Source organism: Lindgomyces ingoldianus (genome assembly GCF_010093535.1).
Source record: "Lindgomyces ingoldianus strain ATCC 200398 unplaced genomic scaffold BDR25scaffold_3, whole genome shotgun sequence".
NCBI classification, from domain to species: domain Eukaryota; kingdom Fungi; phylum Ascomycota; class Dothideomycetes; order Pleosporales; family Lindgomycetaceae; genus Lindgomyces; species Lindgomyces ingoldianus.
The window spans coordinates 374,654-389,143 of record NW_022985164.1 but is presented as its reverse complement, the minus strand read 5'-3'; the positions used below and the strand labels follow the sequence as shown (position 1 = coordinate 389,143).

The following is a 14,490-nucleotide window of genomic DNA, read 5'->3' as shown; positions in this document are numbered from 1 at the left end:
AATTCCCATGAGTATGGTAAAAAACGTACCTGCCTCGGGGTGAATGCTCGGTTTCGGCGCCGAGTCCCCACCATGCAGGGGGGGGGGGGTTCTTCTCCAGAGCTTCAACAGCTACCCCACGAACGTGTCCACACCTCAACAGCAACAACAATAATAACAACAGCAACAACAGCAACAGCAACAGCAACCATGTTCCACCAAGGAACTCTACAGAGCGGTATTAGCCTTGCCATATCAGAGCAGAAGCTTGTTGCGTGTTTTGTGCGAGGTGATGGCGCGGCAGTGCACGACAATATGTCAGGGCTAACTGTACCCAGACGACAATTCCGAGAGCGCAACATGGGAGAACGAATGGCTGCAGAGTGGTTGGGTATGGCGCATCACACGCAATAGCTTTATTACTAGCAATGCTTACGGATGTCAGATATCCAATCTCCTTGTCCAAAAGGCAGTCATGCTTCGACTCGAGGCTGGCTCCACTGAGGCTGGCTTCCTCTCCGCATTCTGTCCGATATCGAACATCCCTACGTTCGTGGTCATACAGTATGTGCTTGCATGCCATATCAGGGACTATCTTCATTAATACATGTGAGTAGGAATGGGCAGCTGTGCGATCAGATCACGAGTGGGGTGAGCAAAGATGAGTTCATCAACAGGATACGCACAGTATTAGGAGCAGACGCCATCCCAGGAACCGCACCCACATCTACCTCTACATCAGCAGAAATAACAACATCAGATACTACAGAGAACCAAGCTGCAGATGGCACTTCGGTTCGAGCTCCAGTTCCGGTCCCAGCTTCAGTTCCAGTTCCAGCTCCAGCTCCAACTGAATACCACCCTGTCTCCACTATTCTGCCACCCTCTTCGAAAGCCAAAGGCAAACGGAAGGCCATACCACCCGACCCCGAGTCCGACCCAGCCTCCTCAAATGCCGCAAAGCAAGCTGCACGCGACGCTCTCCGAAAGAAGAAGCAGGACGAGAAGGACGAGCTAGCCCGAATACAGTCGCGCATCGAGGCAGACAGGGCAGAGCGTAAGGCTCAAGATGCGGCGCGAAAAGCCGACCGTGAACGGCTAACACACTCCTCATCCCCTACATCGGCACAATTCCCCACCTCGACAAGCAAGAAGGGCTCCCAGGCTAGGGACGTGCATTTGAATGTCAGGTTATTCGATGGCCATACCGTCCGCTCCACATTTCCCCGAACCGCCAAGCTCCAAGACGATGTGAGACTATGGGTAGATCAAGAGTTTACGACTAGAGCAGAGAACCCGAGACAGTCTCACCCCCCGTACATCTTCAAGCAAATCCTCGCCCCGCTGCCGAGTCGAGAATTGTCCGCTAGCGACGAGAGCGAGACTCTAGGTGATATCGACCTAGCACCGAGCGCTACCCTTGTTCTCATTCCCGTCCAAGGCTACACAGAAGCTTACTCGAGTATTCCTGGCGGCGGCATTGTAGGTGGAGTAGTTGGCGGGGTTACGGGGCTTGTCGGGAGTGCATTTGGTCTGGCGTCCTCCACTGTTGGATATATTGGAAGCACGCTAGGCGCAATAGTGGGCTATGGAAGAGGCTCGATGGAAGAGGAACGCCCCCTACCCGGAAGAACGCTAGGTGAATCACAACCAGAGACCGCAGATCCTTCTACCGTTCGGGTACGAACACTGGCAGACCAGAGGGCTAGAGAGCCAAGAAGTCAGGAGTTCTACAATGGCAATCAGGTAAGTGAACACACAAAAGTTGAAATACGGCCTAACAAGAAATAGCTAAACTTCGAGCCAAATGAGGACGACTCAACTCGAACATGAGCACCTTGCTTTGTCATACGTTCTAACCACGTATGAGTAGCTTTCGTTACAAAATTAATACTCATTGATACTTTTCCGACTACGCACGCGGAGCTTGTATACGCTTCCAGTGAAGGTGATACGTACTCCTTTCCATCTAACAAATTTACTGGTGGTAGTGGATCATCTACTCCCGATTCCAACAGAACTTGAATATTATTCCGCATCGAATCGATTCCATGCAAAAGGTGATTTCGCTCCTCAAAACCGTCAACCATGGTTAAATTTACTGCCCATCGTGTCCACAATATGACTTCCTGTCTTTGGTGACCTACAACATCATCGCTCCGGTTTCGCTGCCATCTATCGCCCCTTCTTTCAGTAATACGTGCCGTGCTGAAATGTTTTGGTGTCTTTCGAACCACGGTTTATTTGAAGCTCAAATTCTCTCGTAGTTTCGTCACACGATACTATTTTAGAGGCCACCGTTTCAATGGAACATTTCGCATTCAACTATTAAAACCTAATCTTGCCCAAAAATTCTCTCCTCTACTTCTCATATCCCTCCCCGATTTTCCACTGCTCTCCATACTCCTCTAAAGTACTTGGCACAAGCAAGAAATCGGTAGCTAGTTGCGTAAGCCCAAGCTACAGGCTAAGATTCTTCAATAATTTATACCATACATCTATATGGACAAGTTGTATCGTAGCTTGACTAACATTAAGTCTAGTATAGAGTGCCTTCTCGAAGGCTCTATTTCAGCGCACACTTCATATTTCATCACACATATTTCGCCAAATTTCTCTTTGCTATTTCTAACCCTCCACCATCACCATTCATAGAGCCCAGCTCGAAGCATCACCTTAAGTGTAGACAGGGAGCGTATGGGATCTGGGAAGTTCCCTGGTCCAGTTAATATGCGTCGACGGGTAGTTGGAACCTGTAGATTGGATGGGGTCGTGATAAGGGAGGGGTGTGAGGGGGGAGAAGGAGTTCGTTGGTGGGAACATGGCTTTGGTTGAGGCTAGACAAGCAGCTCCGGCTTATGGTATGCTGTTGACATATCAGGGGAATACTGATACAGTGGATTATTTGGTCCACAATGGTGGGGTGATGAAGAGGGCCGATTCCGTTGCTGGTATGTCGAGTGAGGGGGATTCGATCGAGAAAAGAGGGGGAAAAAAGAGAGTTATATCCCCGACGAGCCGGAGTCGGGTGTTAAGGATGAAGGTGAGGGTAAATATGAGGATATAAAGTCCTTTTACTCAATAATGTCTTAGACCGCCATGGAGACTCTATCCTCATCCAAGACTGTTCCAGCTACGGCGCACTCGGTATCACTGCTACCAGTCGGTTCCATTTACCAAACCACACCACAGAATTACGTCGTGGAGGAAAATAAAGAGGAGGATAAAGGCGAGGCGGTTGCCGGAATCCAGGGTTTAGGCACGGGGCCCGGTATCAGTAACAAATTGATGGATCGTGTTTCTGTTCCGGGGAAATCTGACTCTCGCTTGGATACAGAAACTGGAGGACAGGCTATTACTGAAATCCACGGCTTTGCTGGTGAATTCAACACCAGCGACGAATTGCTAGATCGCGTTTCTGTCTCCAGAAAGTCTGGCTCCTTTGTGTATACGGTATCGGTGCTTAGACTTCCCATTTGGCCGCGCCATCAGACTCTCACTCCAATTTGGACGCGAAATCAGTATCCTCTATGCCACGCGCAACCTCAGTTTCATCTTCCGTCGTTTTCGCAAGGCCGGGGGCCTCCCTATATAGTGAGAAATTTGGCGGGCCTGATGCTGAAATGCAGGATATGGGTTCTCTGACAAGGCGCAGTTAGGGATTTGAATTCATAGATGGAGAGAAAACTCCAGTCACCGGACCTCGCACCGGAATTCAGGGCTTGAGGGTCCAGCTTAGGAACAATCCGATTGTTTAGCAGACGAGGATATAGACGACCTGGTTCTAGGAGCGAATTTGAGCTCAAAGGCAAGCTCGCTAGTTAATCCGAGAGAAGGAGTCGCTGGACCTAACTACGAGGTAGAGGGCGCGGATCAATTTCTACCAGACCATGTTGCTAGTGACTTATTTCTGAAGGTGAGGATTCCTCCTTCCTCGTCCCCCATCCTTCCGTCCACATCCTCAAGCAAAAATAACACCGCCGCTACCGCCCCAGATCCCGTCATCACAGCCATAGCAGAAATATATGGATACAATCCTTCCAAGATTACGAGGATACCTGGCCCACTTCTGATAGACGCTCCTGTGGCCCTTGAACGGAGCCGATAGAGGAGAAGATGGGATTTTGGATGAAGGCGAAGAAAAGGAATTGGGGTAAGAGGGGGAGAGAGAATAGTGTGTCAGTGTGTATCTTGGGGGAGTAATGGAACAGAGAATAATAGAGGTACAAGCGGCGTGGCACATATAGTGAGATTATTTCGTCCTCGATAGTATTTCAGAGCAAGTGGTCCCTACGCCTCCAGTCTTGTTCTATACGTTGACAGATGATATAAGGCATTACGGCATGTCATCATGTATCACGTAATGACAGGAATAGATTTGATCTAAGAAATCTCTTGCTGACATTATACCGAAGGCTTAAGCCATGCCAAGATTTGTCTTAAATTTAGTGTGGATTTGTTCAGCGCATTACCACATGTTGTTAGACGGTGCAGCATAGTGACCTATATCACAGAACATGGCTAGAATGAGCTTAACCTAATTAACTTCTTTACTGGAGTTACAAAGAAAGTTTAGATAGTGCCGACGTTCGTCGCATATTTTGATCTGATTCTTGTCATATTCCGTTGTAAGTTTCATTCTACGACTACAGGTTGTGCCTGTGTATGGCTTCTTATGTCAACAGCGAGACTATTGTGCTAAGAACGCTCGGTCCTGGCGTGATTATAAACAATCGCATTTCACAATATGGTCCACAAATGCGAAAGGCTAATAAATTTCCTCCGCCACTACGAGCATTTCTTGCCTTCTCCTCCCATTTACCCCTGGGTGCGTAGATGGCCTCCAAAAATAACCCACCCATATCGAACACTGATTCTTTGGTAAATCTGGGAAGGGGGTTCGACTGGAGACATAGTCTGTGGTAATGTCCTTAGAGTGTAGTTCCATGGAGGGCGATTCGTAGCCATGTCTATTGTTGGTGTGTCGAAGTGAGGTAATGATAATGTACATATAGGTGGTTCAATCTGAATGTATTTTCAGACTAGGCAGGTCACACGGGAACATGAGTATTCCGCGGCGCGTGCGCATGCACATTTGGAGAAATTCTTACAGAGCGTTATATAGCTGTGGAAATTTCATGAAATAGTTGAGTTTGTTTGACTAGGAGAGCGACCCGATGAAGGCCAGTGGATACAGCACTCAAGAGAGGGCATGAAAAATGCCCCAAGAATTTGGGCATCAATCGAGACTGTCCCTAGACCGCCACATGACGCAAGCCGAACCTCAAATCGAACTTAACATGAGCGGAACTTCATTTAATATCAAACCAGATGCTACATAACTAATATTTTCTGGAATGCTTCACTCACCACCGTCGGACCAGTATCTGAGAGGCCCAGGAACATGGTCGAGTTCGTATGCACTGGAAACCTGACGATATGAATATTGCCGACTATAGTGCGGCTCGTCATCTTGGTGTCCGTCTTCGTGATGTTCATCGTTGTTCGACTCTTCGTTGTCCAACTCTTCGTTAGCCGGCTCTTCTATGTCCGACTCTTTGGTGCTATTCGACTCGTCGAAATCAGGTTGATAGTCATGGTCAGGCTCAGATTCATCGTCACCGTCATCGCCATCGCCATCGTCGTCGCTATCGTCATCATCATCGTCATCGTCATCGTCACTATCCATCCCATCGACTAACGTATAAAGATCATCGTCCCGACATTCTGACCCATTCATTAGACACCACACTCACCTTAGAAGAATATTAATCAACCCACCTACAACCTTGTGATCAAAATTGACACCCCGCTCCGCAAACGCCTGTTTGAATTTCGCAAAAGCGGAAAGCTTCACTCCTCTCGAACGCACGAAGATATGTTTGATGTGGAGAGGTTCAGGTTTGCTTGTACCAATGGGGAGCAGCGCTTTATACAATACGGTCCACTTTGCGATTTTCCTTTCAAGTCTCAAGGGCATATCCAAGGCTAGAGTTTCGAGGCTCGTAGGGAGGAGGTCATTGAAGTCGGGGAGCTTGGTGTCGTCATTTCGTTTCTCAAATGCAGGCAGGCCAAGTAGGAGATACATGGAAGCAGATAAATACCTCAGTTGTTTGAAATCCTTGAAAGGACCGAATTGGTCTGCATGAGATCCCATTATATCGGGCTGGATTCGAACGAATTGTAGCGATGTGATATGAGCGCCGAGAGAGTTGGTAAGGGACGCGTACCACCCGTTGCCAGCAGATCCGTAGAACGAAAATATCTTTAATGCCTTGCAAGAGCGTATGGCCCGGTCCACCGTTTCCTTGGGGATTGTGCAATTCCAGAATCTGAGACTGACAATAGATGAGAACGATGGAGGGCAATTCCATTTCTCCAATATGACGTTGCAGTCGGGTTGGTGGATAAAAGCTAGGTTCCATATGTGTAAATCCTCAATATCAAGCTCCAAGAGAGAGGGAAGTCTGAACAGGCAGGATACGCGTCCCATAACCGTGGTTTTCATGTTTAGTCTGAGCCGTTGCAGGGAATTGAATTGGTGGACTCGACCATAAGGGATTCCACAAGCGGCATACATCAAAGGCTCCAGGTATGAGGGGTATGATTTGAAACTAAGGGTTCCACGTCCTTGATTGCTTGGAATACGACTGCCAATGGTAACTCTAAGTGTTTCTAAATTCCGGGTTTGACAGAGGAGTAATGCTAGCTCTAAGTCATCCAATACGTCTTCACCATTTTCAAACTGCTTAGCCCACATGGATGCTTTTGGGATGCCGAGCTCCTTGAGGTTCTGAAAGATAGCTTCCCGCTCTTGTTGGTTGCGACCTTGTGGACTTCGTTCCAATATCCCCCAATCGTTCTCGCTTTTCACCTCTTTGACTAGGTCCGCGAGATCCGGACGTTCCATAAGGGTGCATATGTATGGAGTCAAGTATTTTCCCCATCGATGTTCATACTTACGCCACAACGGGGTCGCCGTGACTCGATAGAAGGAACGGGATACAAGAGACAGCTGGCGGTAGAGCGCCAGAGGTTGTCCACCATCAGGTATTGAGGAAATTATCTTCAAGAGTAATTCGTCCGGGAGATTCTGTATTGACCTCGCAGCTTGATTTTTGGAGGGTTGAGGAGGCATGGAGTCCTGACGGTGTTTGAGGTATGGGACTTCCGGGTAGCTAGCGTCTTCGGCAGCTACGTTTGCGAGATTATGTATTATCTTTACAGGCCATTTTTCGGAAGCTCGAGGCTTTATTGAAACGGGATGGTGTCTGCAGTGTGGAGCTTCCGGGTCGTCTGCGTCTTCCTCAAACCGTTGCTTGGAGGAGGTCGTCATCGTGGCAGGGGTACAGGAAACTATAGGGGTCATGTCACCTTGGTGGTATTTCGCAGTCAAGCGAGCCGAAGCCACTTGGGGTGTTCAGTGGACACGCCCAGGGAGGTGAAGATGAATCATGGGTTTATATACCGAGGGTCCTTAAGGGATTCGAACTTCGCTACCAAGCGTGGATTTGAATGACGGGATAGACAGTCATTTCGAGCTAACCCGTGGTTAATGTATGGGATTGGGGTCACACAATTTCTCATCGTTCTACGAGAAATCATCATGAAGCAAGTCTAATCGGACGAAGAGACAGTGGTCGTCGTGGAGGTACTGGGGGTACAGTTTCCTATTCAAGCTCTTTCGTTTGCAAATACTTGGACAAGTCGCGAAAGAGCTTATTTTAGGCTGTATAGTGCCTGGGAATGTAAAATATCGAAATATTTTGCGAACACCCAGCAATTGTATTTGGCAATCTCAAACCATCGGAGGTTAGATGTGGGTCTGTGCGTACATGGTCACCGTCCGGGAAGTATGATTTGGTCCCAGTGAACCAAGGTACGCATCGGGATCCGAACCTACGAGGAAGACTTACATAATAATCTTGCCTTGAGAGCCTCATTTGCGTGAGTGAAAGTCTATTCCGCGAAAATACACTCTGGCTTCCAAGTCGTGCAATTCATCCCTTTCTCTGCCCTGGCCTCGTTCTAATCCATTCGACGATACTATTCGATTGCCGACTTCAATATTGTCCAAATCTTGTCCCCTCAAAACCTAAAACAGGCTTTCATCAAGGTGGGACTCGTAACCAGGCACATAACCCCACACAAGACGGTGGGGAAATGTGCTTGCGATGCTCTTGAACAAACCTCGGGGTCTCTTTCTCTGCCAAACTACTTTTACGAAAGCAGACAGCATTCTACCACGGGTTAGAATGTTTCTAGTGGCGGCAACATCGCGTTGATGAAAGGATTGATTGGCAACTTCACCTTCCCACTTGTATATCTCTTTAATCTCTTTGACAGGACATGGAAGATATGACCGTTTAATTAAGATAGTAATGAATGACATAGATGTCCAGTCCCATCGACATCAATAGCTACGATACAAAACAACTTTGGTGGCTCTCCTAGTAGTAGAGGAAACTAGTCACAAACCATACCAGGTCTAAAAAGGCCTAGGTTCAAGATTGATGAATCCAACGACCTTAGCAAGAAGCTCGTCAGGAATCTAGGTCAGAGGATCCGTTGCGAACGGCTTCTGGTTTTTAAATTATTTGTCCCTCAGCGCAAAGACACTAATGTCCTGCAAATAACCCATCTAGAATGCCATGTACAGGTTACTTAATCTTAAAATGAGCAGAGCAAGCCTGCTTTGAAGAGCTGAATCTTGCCGGCACATTAGCATGATATGTTCTACGGGATTCAGGAGTCGAAAGTCCACTATCACATCAGCATATAAGAAGCTCATTTAAGTAATCGAGAAATCGTTGGTATCTTGAATTATGCTACACGGAGGTCGTTAATGCCCAGGGCCAACCAGCCACCCAGCCACCCCACCACCTGGCACAACCTGCCCGTAACTCCAACCTCAGCCTAAAAGTAGCCAAAGCACAACAGCCAGCATGGCCACCCATCATGATTGATTCACGATGACAGATTCGAAATATTCATGAGATCAAAGAACCAACTAGGTTCCTATGACACTCTCGAAAGAAATCGAACATGGGCATTCGGTTGAGATCGCAAAAGAAGCTAACGCCCAGATCCGAAACATGCAGATGCAGAGACAAGAAGCAGAGTTTGGTATCCGAAGTTCCTAACCACCACCCGAACGCCACGAACACCGTTCCATGCGTTCATGCTTGAGAAATTGAAGAAATTTTATGCAGTCCTGAGAGAAAAAGATTCGACGGACTATCTCAGATTGTCCATGCAAAGTAGGGTATTGAAAGAGCGAAGCGGTTGAGTACATCCGGCGGCGATAGAAGTCGACGCAGTCTAGATGGATATGGGTAGGGGAGTACGGCTTGGGCGAAAAGGTAAGGGGAGATTTTTCGTCGCATCCCTAGCGGGCGTGGTCAAGATTCATCAAGGACTGAGCCGTCAAGATGAGGTAGCCTACGTAGCTCAAGAGAGCAGCACGCCGATGGATAAGCACGATGGATCCATCGAAAGAATAAGTGATTTATCGGATCACTCCCCAGTTGTCCATGTTACTGAGGCCACCGCTTCGTTCCTTCTTCTTGAAAGCGTTCCAGAATCGGAGGGTCTCGTCACCTGCTCCAGTGACGATGACTTGGCCGTCCGGGCTCATGGCAAGATACAAAACACGGTAGGTGTGGCCGGTCAAGGAGACTACCTGCTGCATGCTCGGATACTTCCACACGATGATTTGGTTTTGGCTGTAACCGTGGGTGGACACAATTTCGTTGCTGTTGCGGGACCAGGCGAGATTGCAGACTTGACTGCCGGTGTCTAAGCTGTTCAGCAAGTTTGCTGGGGCAGTCGGAGAACTTGGGGCACTGCCCAATCCAGGAACTGATGCAGCAGACGCAGACGCAGCAGCAGCCAAAGCAGCAGCGGAAGGTCCACTATCGGAGATTAGGGTATTCCAAAACTTGATCGTTCGGTCTGCAGTACCCCCGCCACTAGCGAGAAGCCCTCGCTGGTGAGGGCTCCATGCAATAGCTTTGACGGCCGCTTGGTGCTCGCTCCACTTGAAGGTGGGCTCAGCGTTCAGGTTCTCCCAGACCATCAACTTGTTGTCGTTGCCTCCACTAGCAAGTTGGCCATCGTTAGTGTTCCATTTGAGACCGCAAACTTCCTGTTTATGACCAACGAGCTTCCGGAGCCACTGGTCAGGTGATCGCACATCACGGTGATAGATCGTCCGATCTCGGGAGCCTGAAGTGAGGATGTGCTCATTCCATGCAAGGGCACCGACACGAGCTGTGTGACCCATCATGGTGCGGAGACGACGCTGGGAGTGGGCATCCCAAATCTGCACGTAGCCTCTATTAGTGCCGATCGCAATGTGCGAGCCCTGCATAAATTAGTCCATACCCAATCCAAGGAGGAGAACAATGGAAAGCTTACCCGCTGGATCCAGTTGACACTCGTGACTGTGTCATCGTTCAGTTCGCACAGCTTCGTCACACGTCCAGTGCTCGAATTCCACATGTACACGCAAGATCCAAGTCCCACTCCAAGGGTGTTCTGGCTGCCCCAATCAACCAGGTTGAGATAGAAGTCATCAGCTAGATCCGGTGCATCCAAGACCTTGTATGGCACTTTGGCCACAGCCCTCGGCGTCTTCTGGGGACTCAGTAGCATACGCTGACTGCTGTACTTGACTGGAGACAAGCTATAAATCTCGGAGCGCGCATTGAGATTGATACCGTGTCGGCTCTGTGGTGTGCGCGATGGCGTTGGCTGACCGGAGTAGCTATGTCGCGAAGACTGATACGAGAAGAGATTCTTGTGCGGGGTTGATGGGGTCAACGCCGGAGCTGGAAGGGTAGACGTCGTTCGCGCAGGTGGGGTGTGCGATCGGCCAGAATGGCGCAAAGAAGCGCTCTCCGTTGGTGAAAGGTTCTGTGGCATCGCCTGCGGGATGGTAGACTCGAACATCTCCTGGCGGAGCACAGCCGAGTACGTTCGGTTGGCTTCCTCAGCTGCTGAATCGTTAGCATCTTCTCCTGTGGCCTTTGGATTCAATGCTGGCATCTTACTTCGCTGGAAGTGGAGTTCATTGTGCGGCGTTCGCCTGGCAGATCGCGACGGAGTCGCTGGAGAGCCATCCTCGTGAAGCAGGGAGAAGCTGGCCTGAAGATCTTGCCCTGAGCGGTTTGGGATGAATCTGTGCCCGGCATTAGCCAATTGCTCAAGACGTTCGTTCCATGGTCCACATACCTGTCGCCATAGATGCGCGGCCGCTTCCTGCTCGGGCTCGCATTCGGCGTGCGCTCACGAACTCGACCTGCTTGCTCGAACTGCTCGAGAGCGCGAGACAAGGCAGTCGCATCCACCGGTTCCGATCCTCGATCGTTTCCATTGCGCACAAACTCGGCCTGGTGGCGCTTATGAGTTGTCGGCGGCGTCTTCGACTCTGGCGGAGAGATAAGAGTCGGAGTGCGCATCTCTTCGGTGACCTTCTCCGTCGACGGGACGGGCACCTCGATTTGGTCCTGCATGGCTTGTTAGAGCCTCTGAGACTCCCTCAATTGCAACAACTGTAAGTCCCCAAGTCCCCAAGAGTGAAGTTGGTATGAAGGTGATGGACGCGACGAGGCGGGCGCTTTAAGCTCTGCGGTCGGGGCCGGTCGTGGTTTGGCGGTCAGGGTTCTAGCGGCGACAGCGTGATCTTGAGGGTTCGGTGGTGAGCGAATCAGAGGCTCTGAAGCGGCGAGCGCGACGATTTGGCGGTGTTGAGAGGAGGTGAAAGTGAAGTGAATTGGCCGAGTGCCCCTGGGACGGCCGCCCACTCCCAGACAACGACGGGCTTCAACACCCACGCAGCAATCGACAACAGTGTTTGTATTAATGCTTAATCCAACGTTTGGCACATGGCAGAGTTTGGTGCGGATGGCGTGTGCAGGCGGGCGGAGCGGACGCGGGTGGTGACAGGAATATGGTGGTTGTTTTGCTGAGCTCGGGACTCTTGGGGTCGCTGCGAGAAGAGCCGCACTAGGGCAACGCGGCCGGAGAGGCAAGGTGCGGCGGAGGGTACAACAACAACGCAGGGACAATCGCTCGAGGCTCCAAGGCAAACACAATGCTCGCGAGAATGAAATCACAGTAATGTCCAAGACGACGCTGGGGAGCGATGTGGGCGTTGGGGAGCAGGTGAATGTGCTGCCGTCACGTCGATGGTTGTTTGGCTTGTCGCTTGTTTTGAAGTCTGCAACCAACGCGTGCCGCGACCGGTGGCCAATAGGCGACCGTTTCAGCACCCTTGCCGTCGTCCTTGTGGGCGCTCTTGACGCTTCACCAGAAACCCTGTACCAACCTCTCCTCTCCCCCACACTTAAAGCCGCGGCCACTTTGCAGACCTCCGCGACCTATCCTATGCTGAGGACGGGTTCCAAGCCAGCATCACTCCTGCACCTACAGCCAACAACGCGCTGCTGCTTTGTCCTCACCCCGCTCAACCTGTCGTGTGCTCTCCGCACCATGTCCAAGCCATCACTCGAAGCCGCTGAGGACTTCTTATCCTTTGTAAATGCCTCGCCCACCCGTATGTTTGTCGCCTGTAGACAATATATAACTTCGTTTTTGACGGTTGACAACAGCTTTTCATGCCGTGAAATCAGTCAGAGAGCGGCTCGAGAGTGCCGGCTTCAAGCAGATTCAGGTGTGTATTATGTCGTTTCTTTGTACGCCCACACCTTCCACATGGCTTTGGAAGCTTCCGTATTTGGCCGCGGTCAAATCATCCCGCTGGTTCCGGAAGTAGCACAAGCCTTTGCCAGCACGTCTTGTGGGGCGTTGACCTTCTGTCATACGATGAGATATTTACTGAATGCTCTGAGTGCTGACAAGTAAATCCTCCAGGGGCGTGACTCGTGGGCGTCCACTCTGCAGGCAGGTGGAAAGTACTTCCTCACACGTAATGGGTCATCTATTGTCGCCTTTGCCATTGGTAAGAAATGGAAGGCGGGGAATCCCATCGGCATGATCGGTGCACACACAGATTCGCCATGTCTCCGCATCAAGCCAATTTCCAAGCGGCAGAGTGATGGATTTCTGCAGGTGGCTTGTGAGACGTATGGGGGTGGCTTATGGCATACCTGGTTCGACCGTGACTTGAGCATTGCGGGGCGTGTCATGGTTAAGACGAAGGACGGGATAATCGAACAGCGCTTGGTCAAGGTAGACAGGCCAATTCTGAGGGTCCCTACATTGGCCATCCACCTAGAGCGCCAGGAAGACTTCCAGTTCAACAAGGAGACCCAGCTGTTCCCCATCGCAGGTTTGGTGGCCGCAGAGCTGAATAGGCAGGGTAAGACTGAGCAAACGAAAGAAGACGAGAAGAAGAATGGTCCATTCGAGCCTCTTGCAACGCCAACGCAACGGCACCATCCTTTCATTGTGGATATCATTGCAGAGGAAGCCGGCGTGAGCGCAACGGATATCATGGACTTCGAAATGGTGCTCTATGACACGCAAAAATCTGTGATCGGTGGCCTGAACAACGAGCTGATATTTTCCCCTCGGTTGGACAACCTTGAAATGTCGTACTGCAGCGTTGAGGCTCTGATCAACTCCCTTTCATCGGCAACCTCATTGAACAAGGACGGAACGATTCGATTGATTGCGCTGTTTGATCACGAAGAGATTGGCAGCCAGACTGCTCAGGGTGCGCACTCGAATTTGCTGCCTTCCGTCATTCGTCGTCTTTCTGTATTGCCGGCTTGCGAATCCAACTCAGACAAGTCGTACGACAGGCTTGAGGGCGACATAGCCACGGCGTATGAGCAAACGTTGTCAACATCATTTCTTATCTCCGCAGATATGGCTCATAGTGTCCACCCCAACTGGCCAGCCAAGTACGAATCGCAACATCGGCCAGAGATGAACAAGGGGACGGTCATCAAGATCAACGCCAACGCTCGGTATGCCACCAGTTCCCCGGGAATAGTGCTGCTCCAAGAGGCAGCCCGCCGCGCAAAGAAGGCCTCATCAAGCATCTCGTCTTCGAAGGAAGGCGTTCCACTTCAGTTGTTCGTTGTCCGGAATGACTCTTCATGTGGCAGCACGATCGGCCCCATGCTCTCAGCGGCAATGGGCGCTCGTACGTTGGACCTAGGTAACCCTCAGCTCAGTATGCACAGCATTAGAGAGACTGGTGGTGCCCACGATATCGAACATGCCATCAACCTCTTCGAGAGCTTCTTCGAACATTTTGAGGAGCTGGAGAAGAAGATAGTCGTTGACTGACTAGAAGAACCAAAGCTGTAAGAATCTAGCCATAGATAGACCCCCACCCCATCAATAGAGTACCTCACAGAAAAGGTGAGCGGTGCTTGGCTTTGGACCTGGGTTTGGTCTCACACCTGGGTCGGGATGGCGTTCGGACTTCGTTCCGATACGCGACTTCCTTTTCCGTATGCCAAGCACCCCACCAATTGCATTTCTTCAGCCGTCCATCTTCCTTTTGCGACAGTGCGATTTCTTCGTTCCACCAGC

The 14,490-nt window shown here is 50.4% G+C and overlaps 5 protein-coding genes across 5 annotated transcripts; 3 read left to right on the top strand and 2 right to left on the bottom strand.

Moving 5' to 3' along the window:
- Positions 1–152: 152 nt before the first annotated feature.
- On the top strand, positions 153–1,890 carry BDR25DRAFT_300349 (uncharacterized protein). Its single transcript, XM_033689353.1, has 5 exons — positions 153–268; positions 318–370; positions 425–543; positions 597–1,725; positions 1,771–1,890. The coding sequence occupies exons 1-5, from the start codon at positions 190–192 to the stop codon at positions 1,810–1,812; spliced, it is 1,422 nt and encodes a 473-aa protein (XP_033553098.1). The 5' UTR covers positions 153–189; the 3' UTR covers positions 1,813–1,890.
- Positions 1,891–2,676: 786 nt separating this feature from the next.
- On the top strand, positions 2,677–4,343 carry BDR25DRAFT_349367 (uncharacterized protein; the record flags this gene model as incomplete). The annotated part of the gene is made up of 7 exons (XM_033694543.1): positions 2,677–2,713; positions 2,760–3,022; positions 3,073–3,615; positions 3,639–3,707; positions 3,746–4,063; positions 4,096–4,153; positions 4,231–4,343. The coding sequence occupies 7 exons, from the start codon at positions 2,677–2,679 to the stop codon at positions 4,341–4,343; spliced, it is 1,401 nt and encodes a 466-aa protein (XP_033553097.1).
- Positions 4,344–4,383: 40 nt separating this feature from the next.
- Positions 4,384–7,315, bottom strand: BDR25DRAFT_349366 (uncharacterized protein; the record flags this gene model as incomplete). Its single annotated transcript, XM_033694542.1, has 8 exons — positions 4,384–4,482; positions 4,526–4,625; positions 4,663–4,866; positions 4,892–5,004; positions 5,035–5,104; positions 5,180–5,273; positions 5,350–5,706; positions 5,761–7,315. The coding sequence occupies 8 exons, from the start codon at positions 7,313–7,315 to the stop codon at positions 4,384–4,386; spliced, it is 2,592 nt and encodes an 863-aa protein (XP_033553096.1).
- A 2,172-nt stretch (positions 7,316–9,487) lies between these two features.
- Positions 9,488–11,495, bottom strand: BDR25DRAFT_309678 (WD40 repeat-like protein; the record flags this gene model as incomplete). The annotated part of the gene is made up of 3 exons (XM_033691108.1): positions 9,488–10,345; positions 10,399–11,161; positions 11,215–11,495. 3 exons carry the CDS (start codon positions 11,493–11,495, stop codon positions 9,488–9,490), a joined length of 1,902 nt encoding a protein of 633 aa, XP_033553095.1.
- Positions 11,496–12,474: 979 nt separating this feature from the next.
- On the top strand, positions 12,475–14,241 carry BDR25DRAFT_209704 (peptidase M18, aminopeptidase I; the record flags this gene model as incomplete). Its single annotated transcript, XM_033684611.1, has 3 exons — positions 12,475–12,538; positions 12,594–12,655; positions 12,856–14,241. 3 exons carry the CDS (start codon positions 12,475–12,477, stop codon positions 14,239–14,241), a joined length of 1,512 nt encoding a protein of 503 aa, XP_033553094.1.
- Positions 14,242–14,490: the final 249 nt, after the last annotated feature.

Coding starts and splice junctions, on each gene's coding strand:
- BDR25DRAFT_300349 (XM_033689353.1), top strand. CDS start 190: ATGTTCCACCAAGGAACTCTACAGAGCGGTATTAGCCTTGCCATATCA. Junction 371..424: donor AATGGCTGCAGAGTGGTTGG/GTATGGCGCATC, acceptor TACGGATGTCAG/ATATCCAATCTCCTTGTCCA. Junction 544..596: donor CCTACGTTCGTGGTCATACA/GTATGTGCTTGC, acceptor ACATGTGAGTAG/GAATGGGCAGCTGTGCGATC.